Source organism: Hyaena hyaena, unplaced genomic scaffold (genome assembly GCF_003009895.1).
Source record: "Hyaena hyaena isolate Hyena2069 unplaced genomic scaffold, ASM300989v1 scaffold_55, whole genome shotgun sequence".
Taxonomy (NCBI): Eukaryota; Metazoa; Chordata; class Mammalia; order Carnivora; family Hyaenidae; genus Hyaena; species Hyaena hyaena.
Window position 1 is genome coordinate 236,620 of NW_024080687.1, and position 13,799 is coordinate 250,418.

Genomic DNA, 13,799 nt, shown 5'->3' on the forward strand with positions numbered 1-13,799 from the left:
CTCAGACGGTTAAGCGTCCAACTTCAGCTCAGGTCATGATCTCACAGTTTGTGAGTTCGAGCCCAGCATCAGGCTCTGTGCGGACAGCTCAGAGCCTGGAGCCTGCTTCAGATTCTGTGTCTTTCTCTCTCTACCTCTCCCCTGCTCGCACTCTGTCTCTCTTTAAAAAAATGTTTTTAAACTGCATAATATCTAATTGTTATAAACAACTCTTAGAAGATTAACAAGCATAAGTCTCACTACCTAAGAATGATTTCTGAACTTTGGATGTCTATAAAAGCATTAAATTTGAATTTTGTATAATATAAACCCTCATAATTATGCTCCCCGATGAGTAATAATTCCATTCTTTTCACAAAATGAGAATATTAAAGTGAGAAATTTTAAAGAGCATTCTTACTCTGATCAGCATGGTAGCAGAGGGATTAAAAATGTGGATTTCTTGACTCAGTGCCTTAATCATTACATTAAAATATGCATACTCATGCAACCAGAGATATTTTTAATTAGATCACAAGTTAGAGTTTCAGATTATTTTCTTTCTTTCTTTTATTTATTTTTCAATGTTTTTATTTATTTTTGAGAGACACAGAACATGAGCAGGGGAGCGGCAGAGAGAGAGGGAGACAGAATCCGCAGCAGGTTCCAGGCTCTGAGCTGCCAGCACAGAGCTTGAGCTAATGAACTACAGGAAACTGAGCCCAACTTGGCTCCTAACTGACTGAGCTACCAAGGAGCCCCTCTAATTGCTATTTCAAACCAAAAATAGTTATTTCAGATGAAAAAACATCCATGGGTTTTTTTGGTGCTCTTTTCCTTCCTCACATTCTCTGGTAGTGTCTCATCTATATTACATATATTTGAAAGTAATTATTCATAACTCATATGTATGGACGAGTCATGAATTACTATTTTCTAACATAAAACATAAGAAAGTGAAAAATGCCCTTAAGTAGATCTTCAGAAATTGAAAAACAGTAAGAAAACAGCAAAAAAAAAAAAAAAAAATTAAGAAAACAGTAAAAAATCTGAAAGGATATTTCCATCCTGTTCAGTCTAAATATTAGACAAAAAATCCTTCTGGGGTGCCTGGGTGGCTGAGTCAGCTAAGCATCCGACTTCCACTCAGGTCATGATCTCATGGTTTGTGAGTTCAAGCCCTGCATGGGACTCTGTGCTGACAGCTTAGAGCCTGCTTCAGATTCTGTGTCTCCCTCTCTCTATGCTCCTCCCTCTCTCTCTCTCTCTCTCAAAAATAAATAAACATTAGCAAAATTTTTAAAATCCTTCTTTTGGTTCCTTACATTTTACCTTCTTTCTTGTTTTACATGCCTTTTCTCTATATTCACTTCACTTCTTGCTGGAATGTATCTTTTTAAACTTCATTTTTTTAAGTTTATTTATTTATGTTGAGAGAGAGAGAGAGACATCAGGGGAAGGGCAGAGAGAGAAAGGGAGGGACAGAACCCACAAAACCTGAGATCATGACCTGAGCCAAAATCAAGAGTCTGACCTTCAACTGACTGAGCCACCCGGGCACCCCTTTTTAAACTTCCTTTGATGAAGATCTCATTGCAAACTCTCTTAAATTTTGAATGTCTAAAATTGAATTCTCATTTTGGATGACTAAATGAATGAGTAATGGTCAAGGCATTCAGGCTTCCTTTTTTTTTTTTTAATGTTTACTCATTTTTGAAGTTGGGAGACAGTGGGACAGAGAGAGAGGAAGACAGAGGATCCAAACCGGGCTCTGTGCTGACAAAGATCCCGAGGTGGGGCTCCAACTCACAAACCGTGAGATCATGACCTTAACGGAAGTCAGATACTTAAACAACTAAGCCATCCAGGCGCCCCAAGGCATCGGTGTTTCTATTCCAAGGGTGATTTGTTTATAATGTGGTTCTTGGACAGAAAGAGACTTTTGCACCAAATAAGTTTTGAAATGAGATCCCAAGGGGCGCCTGGGTGGCTCAGTGGGTTAAGCATCCGACTTCAGCTCAGGTCATGATCTCACGGTTCGTGGGTTCGAGCCCCACATCGGGCTCTGTGCTGACAGCCAGCTCAGAGCCTGGAGCCTGTTTCAGATTCTGTGTCTCCTTCTCTCTCTGACCCTCCCCTGTTCATGCTGTCTCTCTCTCTCAGAAATAAGTAAAACATTAAAAAAAAAAATTGAAATGAGATCACAGAAGAACAGCAGGTAAAAAGAACCAAGACATGGCAGACTCAGGTGAATGAGACAGAACATCTCAGGCACAGCCAGCATTTTGGAGGGAAGCAAGACCTTCTGGATAAATCCACTGAGGAAGAGTCGGTACTAAAGTCTATATTTAGGACAGGTTGACCAGGACCGTGAAGACTATGTGCAGCAGTGCACAGTTAGCCGTCATGAAACTGGATTGGCATGGGTGTAACCGTGTTTTGCACTACCATTGAATTTAATTGGCACTGGAGCCCTATTTGAACGAATGGTGGAAAATTTGCCCATATGAGATAAGCTCACTGATCTCTTTTGATCAATTCAACATTTGCTCCTTCTTTTCCTCTTCCTTTCTCTCCAGGGATGACATCCTAGCATCGGAGAAGAGGCGAGAGAGGCCAAGCCCCCAGCCATGCTCCCTTCTGCTGAGCTGGACACTCCCTGCTGGTCTTTGGGGCTCAGTGTTCAGCCCTGCTTTGCCCTCACTGAAACATCTGTGCCCCACTCACTTCTCTGGAAGCCCAGCCCACAGAGATCACACTGATTATTTTCTCAATGCTCAAAAACAACCCAGATGAGGCCCAGTCTCTGCAACTTCCTAGGGACATGGGGAACTGCTCCTCTATCTTCAGGCATTCTTCCTCCTCTCTCTTCCCGCTCTAATTCAGAATCACAGGCTTTCTCTCCTCTAAAGTCCAGTGCTTGCTAGAGGAAGCCCAGTCTTCTTTTTCTAACGAGCTGGAAACATGGCACCATTCAGCCATTTTGCATTGACTGTGTGCATCTCCTGTTTCCTTCACCAATTATTCCCCCTCCCCAACTGCCACCCCCCCGAGCACAGACACTCCCTGGACGCCGGCAGCCCAATGCCCTTGGAGGTGACGGGACCTTCCATGGCTACTCAGGGCCATGGAGCACTAAATTCTGAGATCCACAGAATTAGACACCATCACAAAATGTCTGGATGACAAAGCTTGGCACAGAAGTGATAGCTATGAGACAATCCGAGACTGCTTAAGACTTTCAGAATTCTTGCCAGGCTCTTCAAGAGGCACCCCCTTGAAAGACAAGATTGATAGAATTTCCTGCAAGACGATTGCAGGAGGGGTGGGGGAAGTTGTGACTCAGAGCCTGCTAACCGATTTAGAGAATTTCTTATGGAAACATGAAATCTTTTTTTAAATTATTTTTTACTGTGTTATTTATTTCTGAGAGAGAGAGAGAGACAGCATGAGCAGGGGAGGGTCAGAGAGAGAGGGAGACACAGAAACGGAAGCAGGCTCCAGGCTCTGAGCTAGCTGTCAGCACATAGCCTGATGTGGGGCTTGAACCCACCAACCATGAGATCATGACCTGAGCCGAAGTCAGACACTTAACCGAGTCACACAGGAGCCCCTGGAAACATGAAATCTTAAAGACCAGATGTGTTATGGGGCAAAATGTATACTTGCCACATTATGCCCAGCAGGGACCTTTAATGGTATTTATTCATAGGCATTGCTTAACGCATAGCAACTTATAAGGCCTGCTTTGATATGGACAGAGTTTTCGTTTCGTTGTTAAATAAATTTAATTTGTACTTTCTTATACAAAACGTTCAAAAGAACGGAACCATTCTCCATCCTTCCATTCTTTGGAAACAATGACATATAATTTGAAAAATAGCAATAATAGGAAACAATGGTTTTGACTTCTCAACGGTCAGATGTTCCTGAATTTAGCCTTTCAGAACTCAATGTGCATTTCTTTTGGAGGAATACACTGGACCCTTGTGATGATTATTGTTATTAATAATTTTGCCTAGCTGGCCCCGCAGCACTCACGTATGTCTGGAAACTGCTTATATCATTCATGTTTACTGTGCATGCAGCCATTTTGTTTTGTTTTGTTTTTTTAAATATTTTTATTTATTTCTAGGAGAGGGAGAGAGAGACAGCGTGAGCAGGGGAGGGTCAGAGAGAGAGGGAGATACAGACTCTGAAATGGGGTCCAGGCTCTGAGCTGGCAGTCAGCACAAAGCCCGACGCGGGGCTCGAACCCACCAACCGCGAGATCATGACCTAAGCGAAAGTCGGACGCTTAACGGACTAAGCCACCCAGGCGCCCCAGCATGCAGCCGTTTTGAAGATGGGCCAGGCCAGAGCTGACCCCGTGTGAGCCAACCAGCCTTCACTCCAGGGTTTTTCAAACTTCCACAGGAGGAAGGAAATAGAACTCACTCATTTCTAGAGAAACTGAAAAAAGAAGTCATCCATAGCAGTCATTTCTGACTTTAGTTGCACATTCCCAAAGGAGTTTTTTAAAAAATTTACCAATGTCTGGGCCCCAGTCTAGATCCATTGAATCAGATTTTCTGGCAGTAAGGCTCAACACTAATATTTCTCCCCAAATGATTTTATTTTGAATAATTTCATTACTACTAGAAAGTTGAGATAATTGTACAGTGAACACTGACATACCCCTTCACTTAGATTGCAGTAATTGTTAACATTTAGAATGAATGAGTTTTCAAATACTTCCCAGCTGAAACTAATCTATGGTAATGAGAACCCCCCCCACACACACACACACACCCTCACCCCCAGCGATCTGTAATTGAGAAGAACTTAACTACATAAAAGGAGGATGGTACAGAATGAAACAGACACACGAAGAAAGAAAAAGATTTTAAAACAGAGAGTCCTGGTAATGCTCAGAATTTTGTATTTCATGCCCTGGGTTCTACGAGGTAGCCTCTCATCTTTATAGTAAAAACACCTTAGGGACTAAAAGTAGTATGCTTTAGAAGCTTGTTCATTGCAATCAAAAGATTCGAGAATAATGTGCCAAGGTAGTATGATTCTACAGACTCACCCCTAACTAAAAATAAAACCAGAGTTTATGGGCTTGAGAGATCAAATACATTAAAACACACGCGCGCGCACGCGCACACACACACACACACACACACACACACAAGCCATGAATTCCCAAGATAATGGGATTAAAGAAAATGCCTCATGTTAACCTATGGTTCTGTGGATGTAGCCACTATTTTTCCACTGGTGAATTAAGTCTCTTCTTGCACAATTGCAGGCACAGTACCAAGGGGGGAGGGGTAGTGGCTGTGTGAGGACCTTGCCCCAGTGGTGGGAACTAAGGATTCTGTCGGTGAGGTGGTTCAGAATCACCAGAACATGTCGATAATAAAAGAGAGGCTGAATTTCAGTTGGTCCTATTATTTTTTAAGAAATCGTTAGAAATATTATTCTCCATAGACACTGCAATCCATTTTCTCCTGGACCCAGGGCATACCACTTCCACCCCCGGCCCTGTGCCCCTACTCCCTGGTCCAGTTTTAAATGTTTATTTATTTTTGAGAGAGAGAGAGAGAAAGAGAGAGAGCAAGCATGTGCAAGTGAGGGAGGTGCAGAGAGAGAATGGGAGACAGAGGATCCAAAGTGGGCTCTGCACTGACAGCAGCCCCCTGATGTGGGACTGGAACCCACAAATCGGGAGATTCATGACCTGAGCTGAAGTCAGATGTTCAACGGACTGAGCTACCCAGGTGCCCCATTCGCAATCCCATTTTAGAAAGACCAAGCTGTTACCAGGCTTGGAGCCGTCCCCCATCTCCATATCTATGAATAAGAGTTGTGGTTTCTATTTACAAATGTTCATTCATTTTGCAAAAAGACAAAGATGCTGTAACTCTATATCATGCAAATACAGGATTTGGGCGAGTACCATTTTAGGAAACGAGCCTTAGAGGCATAACGTACAAGTTTTGCAGTCATTAATGGCTAATTATTTGCCTTGCAATGTACTTGAAATCATTTCTCTGAGCTACAAATAAGCTGATGTTTCCAAACTATTAAGAATAAAAATGAACTCTGAAAGAGGAAATTGAACACAGTAAACCAGAGATAGTGTGAGATAAATTCAAGCCTCACTCTCTCATTCGTGAGTTACTGTAGAAAAGGAAAGACACACTTTATCAAAATTCAATGGATAAAAGTTTTTAATTAAAACTAAACTATCAAAATTCACACTCAAGAAATGGCGATAAAGAATCCTTCTGAAAAAGCCAGAAGAGCTAAGCATCAGCCACCAAAATAATTTACAGAAAGATGGGAAAGACCATGGAAACAAAGGGGTGTGGGCATCTCCCCCCCACTGTGGAGATTGATGCAATGCAGATGAGTTTTATGAGCTGAGAGAAATGTCCCCAAAGTTTACAGTTCTCCTGAGAAAGCCTGATCTTAGAAAAGTAAGGTTCAGGACCAAATTCTTAATGCCATAGGTTAGGCATTAAAAGTGCAGGATTCTTTTCATGAAAATATAAAAATATTCCTGTTTTCAGAGAGAATTTTAAAGCTGGTGATATCTAATAATAAGTAAAATATAGATAAAACATTGCAAAGGTTGATGGGGGAAATAATGATTTTATAAACAGTGAATTCGCCTCTCTATCTGCACTTGACATTTTGAGGCCATCAGAAAACAAAATGATCTCTTCAAAGAATCCAATATCCTAGACTCTGATATTTGGATGGAATCAGAGGAGCAGAGGGTCATAAAAACAAAATATTTTCTTACCAGACTAGAGCTCTTATTGAATTATGTAAAGTGCCTTCAAATGATCAAATTCCTTTTTGATACTTATCCACCGAGTATGTTATTAATTAAGCCCCAAATTACAAAGCCTCGAAAGTGTGGAATCATAATACATTGCTCATCCCTGAAACCCTCTCCGAAGGAAGTCACTGGAAGGAGAAGGAGGTCGTGGGAGTACTCACTGTGGCTAGCCAAGAGCAAATCACCCACACATTTGCCCCACTCCCTGGCAGCTGAAGACACAGGTGTCAATGGCTTTCTTTCGTTGTATCTTGCAACAAGTCAGCAGCCTTCTGTACCTCTGAGCAGTCAATTTAGCCCCGAATGGCGGATACTCAAGCTGAGGCATTGAGGCTGGGCCCTGCCCTAGTGCCAGCAGGCAGCCCCATACACAGGGGCCCCACAGCCAGACAGACAAGTCCTGCTTGGGAGTAGCTCCTGCAGTGGGAGGGGCACAGTGCTGGCGAACGGATGAGTCATACACTAGATGATACACTCATGGACTCACAATAAGCAAAGGCTTCCCTTTTTGGCAGTGGATCCGGGACTACAGTGATGGCACAGGATCCTTGGTACTCAACCATAGCTATTACCATCCTTATGAATCTGCCTGAAAAGTGGGGTATGGAAAACACAAGTATCTATGCCTGGAGCTCTGTCTCTGACTGTCTTTCTGGTCACTAGGGTTATGGTACTATGGGTCTCTGGTTGCTTCCAGTTGTCCCTAGATCCAGGCACAAGGTAGCACTGCAATTGCTGGCCTCTCCATGGGTCGATGGGGTCATGCACCTTGTTCGCCCATGGTGACCAGCGATTCAAAATGGTAGCCTGGGTCACTGAGTGACTGTGAAAAGCAGAGGGCTTCGCTGATCTGTGATGGGCATGAGCAAAAGATTACTCCTTATTGTTCTTAGTCACTGAAATATGGGAGCTATTTGTTACCTCAGCATAACCTAGCCTCTCCGCACTGACACAAGGATCAAGGTATCTGGAAGGCAACCTGGGCAGTGATGTATCTAACTTTGAAACACTCAAAACTCCTTTCTAACTTTTTCTCTTTTTTAGCAGTCATGGGCTTTCTAGCTTGTGTTTCAAAAACACACTTCTGTTTATTTATGGAGTGGCATTTTTCAAAACACTCACTAAGAAGTTCTTAGAGTGTTGTGGAAACATTCTTTATTTCTAATCCCAGCACTCTGTCCTCCTCTTTTGCTCCCGGGCTAGTTCTTGGTCTTCTAGGGAGTGGCAGGAGATTCAAGAAGCCCCTTTGAGGCTGAAATCCACTCAAGTCCATCCATCAAATGGAAAAATTCAGTATTTTTGTTGTGTATATACAATGTGCCCAATGTGCTGTACAGTGGTAGGTATATTGATTTCCATGAATATGACCCCTGATGTTTCAGGGCTCAGAGTCTAGTTTGGAAGTGAAGAAACATACATGTGAAAATGGACAAGGCCTTCCCTGCTAAGAGCTGAAGCGGTTTGTCCAGTGCAGGGGAAAGTTGAGGGAGGCTGGTGGTGAGGGCCACTTCCTGGAGCACGCAGGGCTGGGCCAGGGCACGTCCATTTATAGGGATGAGCAAAGTTTGGGCAGCAGGAATGAATGAGGCTTGTTCATAGTTCATTTGTTCAGTACACTTTTATTGAGCACCTACTAGAATGTAAAAACTGGAAGTATTCTCAGAGATCATCCAAGCTGGACCTCATGCTGCACACTGAGAAACCAATTCGGCTGTTCTTACCTGGAACTCTCACCTTTTTACAAGGTAAGTCCTGGCTTAAACTAAATAAAGCAGAGCCTCCAGCCTCATTGCCAGTCATGCCCTGCCCCACATGTTGCACGCTGGGAATGCCTCACTGAGTGTTTTCATCATGTTTCAAGTGTCCAGGCCTCTGTGCATACCATGCTCTATGCCTAGGACAACTTACCCCCTCTGGTTGCTGACTAACTCCTTGTCTGTCCCGAGTCAGGATCCAATCTCACTATCTCTCTCTCTCTCTCTCTCTCTCTCTCTTGAGCAAGTCTCCTCCAAAGCCTGAAGTGAAATGAGAACGTTTCCTTCTGCATACGTCTTTATGGCTAATTTTGTAATGTTGGAATCTGAACCTTCCCCTCTGAAGTCATCTTCATCAGAGTTGCCGCCTAGCCTGTCTTGTTCATCTTGCTCTAGCTGCCAAATTGGTTCACATCCCTTTTCCATTCCATTAGCCTCTTCTGCAGCCTGAAAGGCATCCACCTATCTCCACCCACAGCTTCACCTGGATGACTCATTCCTCACTCTCATCCTCAGTCTCCTCCACTGCTGGACCTTCCATGACCAACTAGCCTGGCCCGGTTCCCTGCTTCCCACCACCATCATCCGTGGTACACAAGACTGGCACCACCTCGTCATTTAGGTTTCAGTTCAAATGTCATCTCCTCAGAGAAGTACTCTGTGACTTGGCAGTCATTGTTTACCAGTCCAGGGTCGTTCTATCTTCTTCCTTGCCAAAAGTCTACATTTGATGACTCATAATTATTTGGAACCAATTGTGCCAGCATGGGTCCTCTTTGCTAGTCACTGAATCAAATGTGGGCATGTGATTGTGTCCATTGAGTTTTAAGGGAAAGTCCACTGGGAGACTACAGAGTTCTAGGAAGAATTTTCTCCTGATAAAATGAGGGGGCTGCTGTAGGGAGAAATAAAGTTATCTTTTCTCCTTTCCCCCCACCTCTTTCTCTCTCTGATTTTGGGATCCATAAGAAGATGTAACGTCTGCGGCTACGGTAGCCATCTTGAAACCATGAGGCTGAGGAAAATGAGGAAAATGCCAACCTGCTAAGAAGGGGAAATGGATGGAAAAAGCCTTGATCCTTAAGGACTCCACTAAATTACTGAAATCATAACATCTGCCTTTTTTAAATAATTGAGGCTCCTAAGTCTTATGCCACTGTTAAGTTTTCTACTACTCATAGCCAAAGGAGTTTAACTGATCCTCCTAACCCCTCCTAACCCCTAACTCCTATCTTATGTAGCACCCCAGTCATTCTCTATCATATTCCACTTATTTTCCTAGTATACATCACTAGTCAAAATTATCGTGCCTATTGGAAGGCTATTGGCTAATTTTCTTCCCCCACTAGAAGGTAAGGACCCTGGGGGCAGGAATCTTGTCAGTTTTATCACTGCTATATTTCTAGCACCTAGGATGGTGCCTGGCACTTTGTAGGAGCTCAAAAAATATGTATTACCCAAGTGATTGGATGAATGAATACATCCAGGGACAGCTCTTGTTTCTTTCCTGTCTCTTATAGCAGACCAGGAGCTCCTTTAGATCAGAAATCTAGAAATCCAGATTTTTATTTATTTATGATTTTTTAAAATGTCTATGTTTTGAGAGAGAGAGCATGAGTAGGGGAGAGGGACAGAGGGAGACAGAGAGAGAGAGAGAGAGAGAGAAATCAAGCAGGCTCCATGCTCAGCATGGAAGCCAACGTGGGACTTGATCCCACAACCCTGGGATTGTGATCTGAGCCGAAATCAAGAGTCAGCCGCTAAATCGACTGAGCCACCCAGGCGCCCCAGATTTTATTTATTTTTATTTGTCTTCAAAAGGATTGCTTGGGGGCGCCTGGGTGGCTTAGTCAGTTAAGTGTCCGACTTTCGCTTAGGTCATGATCTCGTGCTTCGTGGGTTTGAGCCCCGTGTTGGGCTCTGTGCTGACTGCCAGCTCAGAGCCTGGAGCCTATTTCAGAGTCTGTATCTCCCTCTATCTCTGACCCTCCCCTGCTCACGCTGTCTCTCTCTCTCTCTCTCCTAGAAATAAATAAATAAAAATATTTAAAAAAAAAAGGATTGCTTGAAATACAGCACGTAATTAATAAATACTTAATGAATAGTGACATATGCTTTCTAGAGCCTTCTTAATAACCACCCTCCAGTTAGGATATAACTGGTGAGTTTCCAATATTGGACACCTTGGTAAAGGAATTCTGGACTATTGTTTCATGATAGTTAATCTTACAAGAAAATTTCATGATAAAGTCTTAACCTGGCAAAAGATCTTGAGATATCTGCAGTATAGACCAAACTTCCAGATGAAATATTTCCAATAATGAAGAGCAGATCACCTCAGGAACCAGGGCAATTACATTACTCCCCAAGTGGGCTCAGATGGGCTTCTTTGCAACTGACAGCTATTGACAACTGTCGAGCTGTTGTCTATTCATGTTGTCTATTCATGTTGTCTTTGAAACCCAGCGCCAAAAGAAATGCCTTTTCCATGCCTGCACACAAGCCGGTGAACCTAGCAGGGATAAAACTGTCATATGTCACTGATTCTAAGATCCCCGTTGTTCTATGGCCCACTAAGAGAAAGCAACGCTGATGATGAAACGCTAAGCAATGCTATAAAGCTATGCAACTGTCTGCTGAGAAAAGGAGGCAAAACTGAAAAAAACAAAGACCTTTATTTGTGGCCTCAGAACTGCACTTGGGGGAGCACAGATTTCAGAGTAACCAGGAAAGTCCCCCACTCATATGGGGAAAGGAAGGAGATTTTATAAGGAGAAGGAGAGGGTAATTACACAAGTTAGATACAGAAGAGGGAAAAAACTAATCTGGTGCTAACTAGTTGATCCACTTCTGATTATTATCTTATTATTTTACTGATGCCATCAAACAAAACTGTCCTGGCGTGTATTAATTAAATGTACAGTCCACATGTGATCACAGTGCCAGTTAATGTAAGGACACAAGTCTAAACCAGACTGACTCCATAATAGGCTTTAAATTTCCCCTCTAAACTAGAAGGCCTAAGTTTCAGTTTCCCTGAAACTATCAGGCAGCTACACACTGCCCAAGGCCGAAGAAACTGCCCACCACTTCGCTCTACCACACTACCTTGGCAACGCCCAATCAAGAAAGGCCAGCAACTATAGATAAATCTCAGCTGCCTAATGTTAAAGTTAACCCATTAGTCGCCGAACAAGACTCTAGGCTCGCTCTGTAATTGGTTGAATTTAAAAGTACTCTAAATGTTGTAATTGGGTCTCGCCAAAAGTAACAAATACTCTAGACAATGTATATGGTTAAACCCGCTGTCAATGATATTGTATAATTATGATTGGATCACTATTTCCATGCCACAACTTCTGTAACTCCCCCGTCACAAACCCCATAAAAACCTTACTCTGCCTTTGTTCAGGGCTCTCAGAACGGATCCACTGCGTTGGTGAGGTCTGGGAGCCCGAGCTCGAGCCCGTAATAAAGCCGTTTGCCTTTGTATGCATGACTCAGTCTCCCCGGTGGTCTCTGGTCGTTGAGGATACTGCGATCTGGGTATAACATTTGGTGCGTTGGCCGGGAATTCCCCTCCTCAGAGGGGAAATCCTCCCCCAGTACCCCTGGGACCCCGACACGCTGGGCCTAATCGCCGGCTGGTGAGTGCACTCATTTCCTTGTTCTTCTATGTCTAAGTCTTTTTGTCTTTTTGTATGACTGCTGTTTGTCTGGTCTGTTCGGTGCTCGGTCTCTAAGGGCCTCAAAGGAGCCAGGTGGACTCGCCGCAAAAGCTCGAGGCTGTGGGATCCAAGAGATGTCTTGAACCCACAGGAAGGGGAGACTGAGGACAGGGGTTTCCGCGGCACCATAACTGGAATTCGGGCAGGGGTCCCCCGTGGACAGGGGTTTCCACGGCAATGAAGCTGGAATTCAAGAGATCCTGTTGGTGGCAGCAATAGGATCTCATTTGTCTTCTTGGTCGTACTTTCATTTTCTTCTCAATCACTTGTGTCTGGTCTGTTTGTTTATGTGCAGGTCCCGTTGGGACCTTGACTGACAAGGACGCTTAGGGAGAGTTTTTTTCTCCCATCTTTTCCCTTCATCTTTCCATGGGACTTTGGGGTCACCACCCCACATAGTTTTCTTTCTCTTTGGAAAGTGCGCAAAGACCATCATCTCACTTTCGTTGTCTCCTCCGCTGGCCAGGAGGACTAATTCCTATATCTGTGTCTTAATTTTGTTCTCTGTGATACTTTATCTTGTTTGGACTAATGTCATGGGACAGTCCGTTTCAAAACCTCTAGACCTGGTCCTGCTTCACTTCAAGGAAGTTAGGATTCGAGCTTACAATCTGTCAATGATTATCAGGAAGGGTCCATTCTAAACTTACTGCACAGAATGGCCCACTTTCAATGTGAGATGGCCACCGGACATCATGGTTTGGGCCAATCTGGTTGATAACCCACCCCCTTGGATTAAAAATTTCTTGCCTCCACAGAAACCTGACTTCCTGGCAGTAGCTGAAAAGCACCTGCCCTCCCCGGCTTCGGAACTGCCAAAAGAAAAAGAAAACTAAACCCTCTGCACCGCTCTACCCTTTCTTACAGGGCAGAACGGAGGAAAAATTAACTTCTCCCCCTCCGTAGGCAACATCCTCCACAGGACCCAGCAGGAAGAACAAAGGCGCCACCCAAACCACCCGCGCCCCCTGCCCCACCGGACCCAGCGGCCCTGGGGTCGGCAGAAATGGGCCCCACCCAAGGGACCCGAAGCCGCCGTGGAATGACTCCTGAGGGACCGGACTCTACTGTCCTGCCCCTGAGGGCCACGGGACCCCCTAATGATCGGGGCAACCACCCCCACCATTACTGGCCCTTTGCCACAAATAATCTGTACAATTAGAGGTCTCAAAACTCTCCATTCTCGGAGAACCCCGCGCCCTTATTAACCCATTAGAAACTGTTCTGTTCACTCATCAGCCCACCTGGGATGATTGCCAATAATTGTTTCAGGTTCTGTTCACTATTGAGGAATGGAAAAGAATCCAGTCGAAAGCCAGGAAATTGGTTCCTGAGCCCACTGGAGTTCCCACTACTGACCAGGCTGAAAATGACGCTGGGTTTCCCCTGGCATGGGCGGGCTGGAACTACAACTCGGCTAAAGGTAAGGAGAGTCTCAGTCTACTGCCAGACTCTGTTGGCAGGTCTCAAGGCTGCGGCTAGCAAGCCTACAATGTCAGTCAG

General features: G+C 44.2%; 1 protein-coding gene across 1 annotated transcript in view; it reads right to left on the reverse strand.

The window, feature by feature from the left end:
• The window catches only part of ADGRF2 (adhesion G protein-coupled receptor F2), a 46,830-nt gene extending 34,405 nt beyond the window's left edge, over window positions 1-12,425 (reverse strand). Inside the window, exons 1-4 of the mRNA XM_039231122.1 lie at window positions 12,105-12,425; window positions 8,864-9,030; window positions 7,387-7,664; window positions 7,093-7,276 (exon numbers count right to left, since the gene is read on the reverse strand). Coding sequence (XP_039087053.1) covers window positions 7,093-7,276; window positions 7,387-7,664; window positions 8,864-9,030; window positions 12,105-12,425 — 950 coding nt within the window. The remainder of the gene's footprint in view (window positions 1-7,092; window positions 7,277-7,386; window positions 7,665-8,863; window positions 9,031-12,104) is intronic.
• Window positions 12,426-13,799: the final 1,374 nt, after the last annotated feature.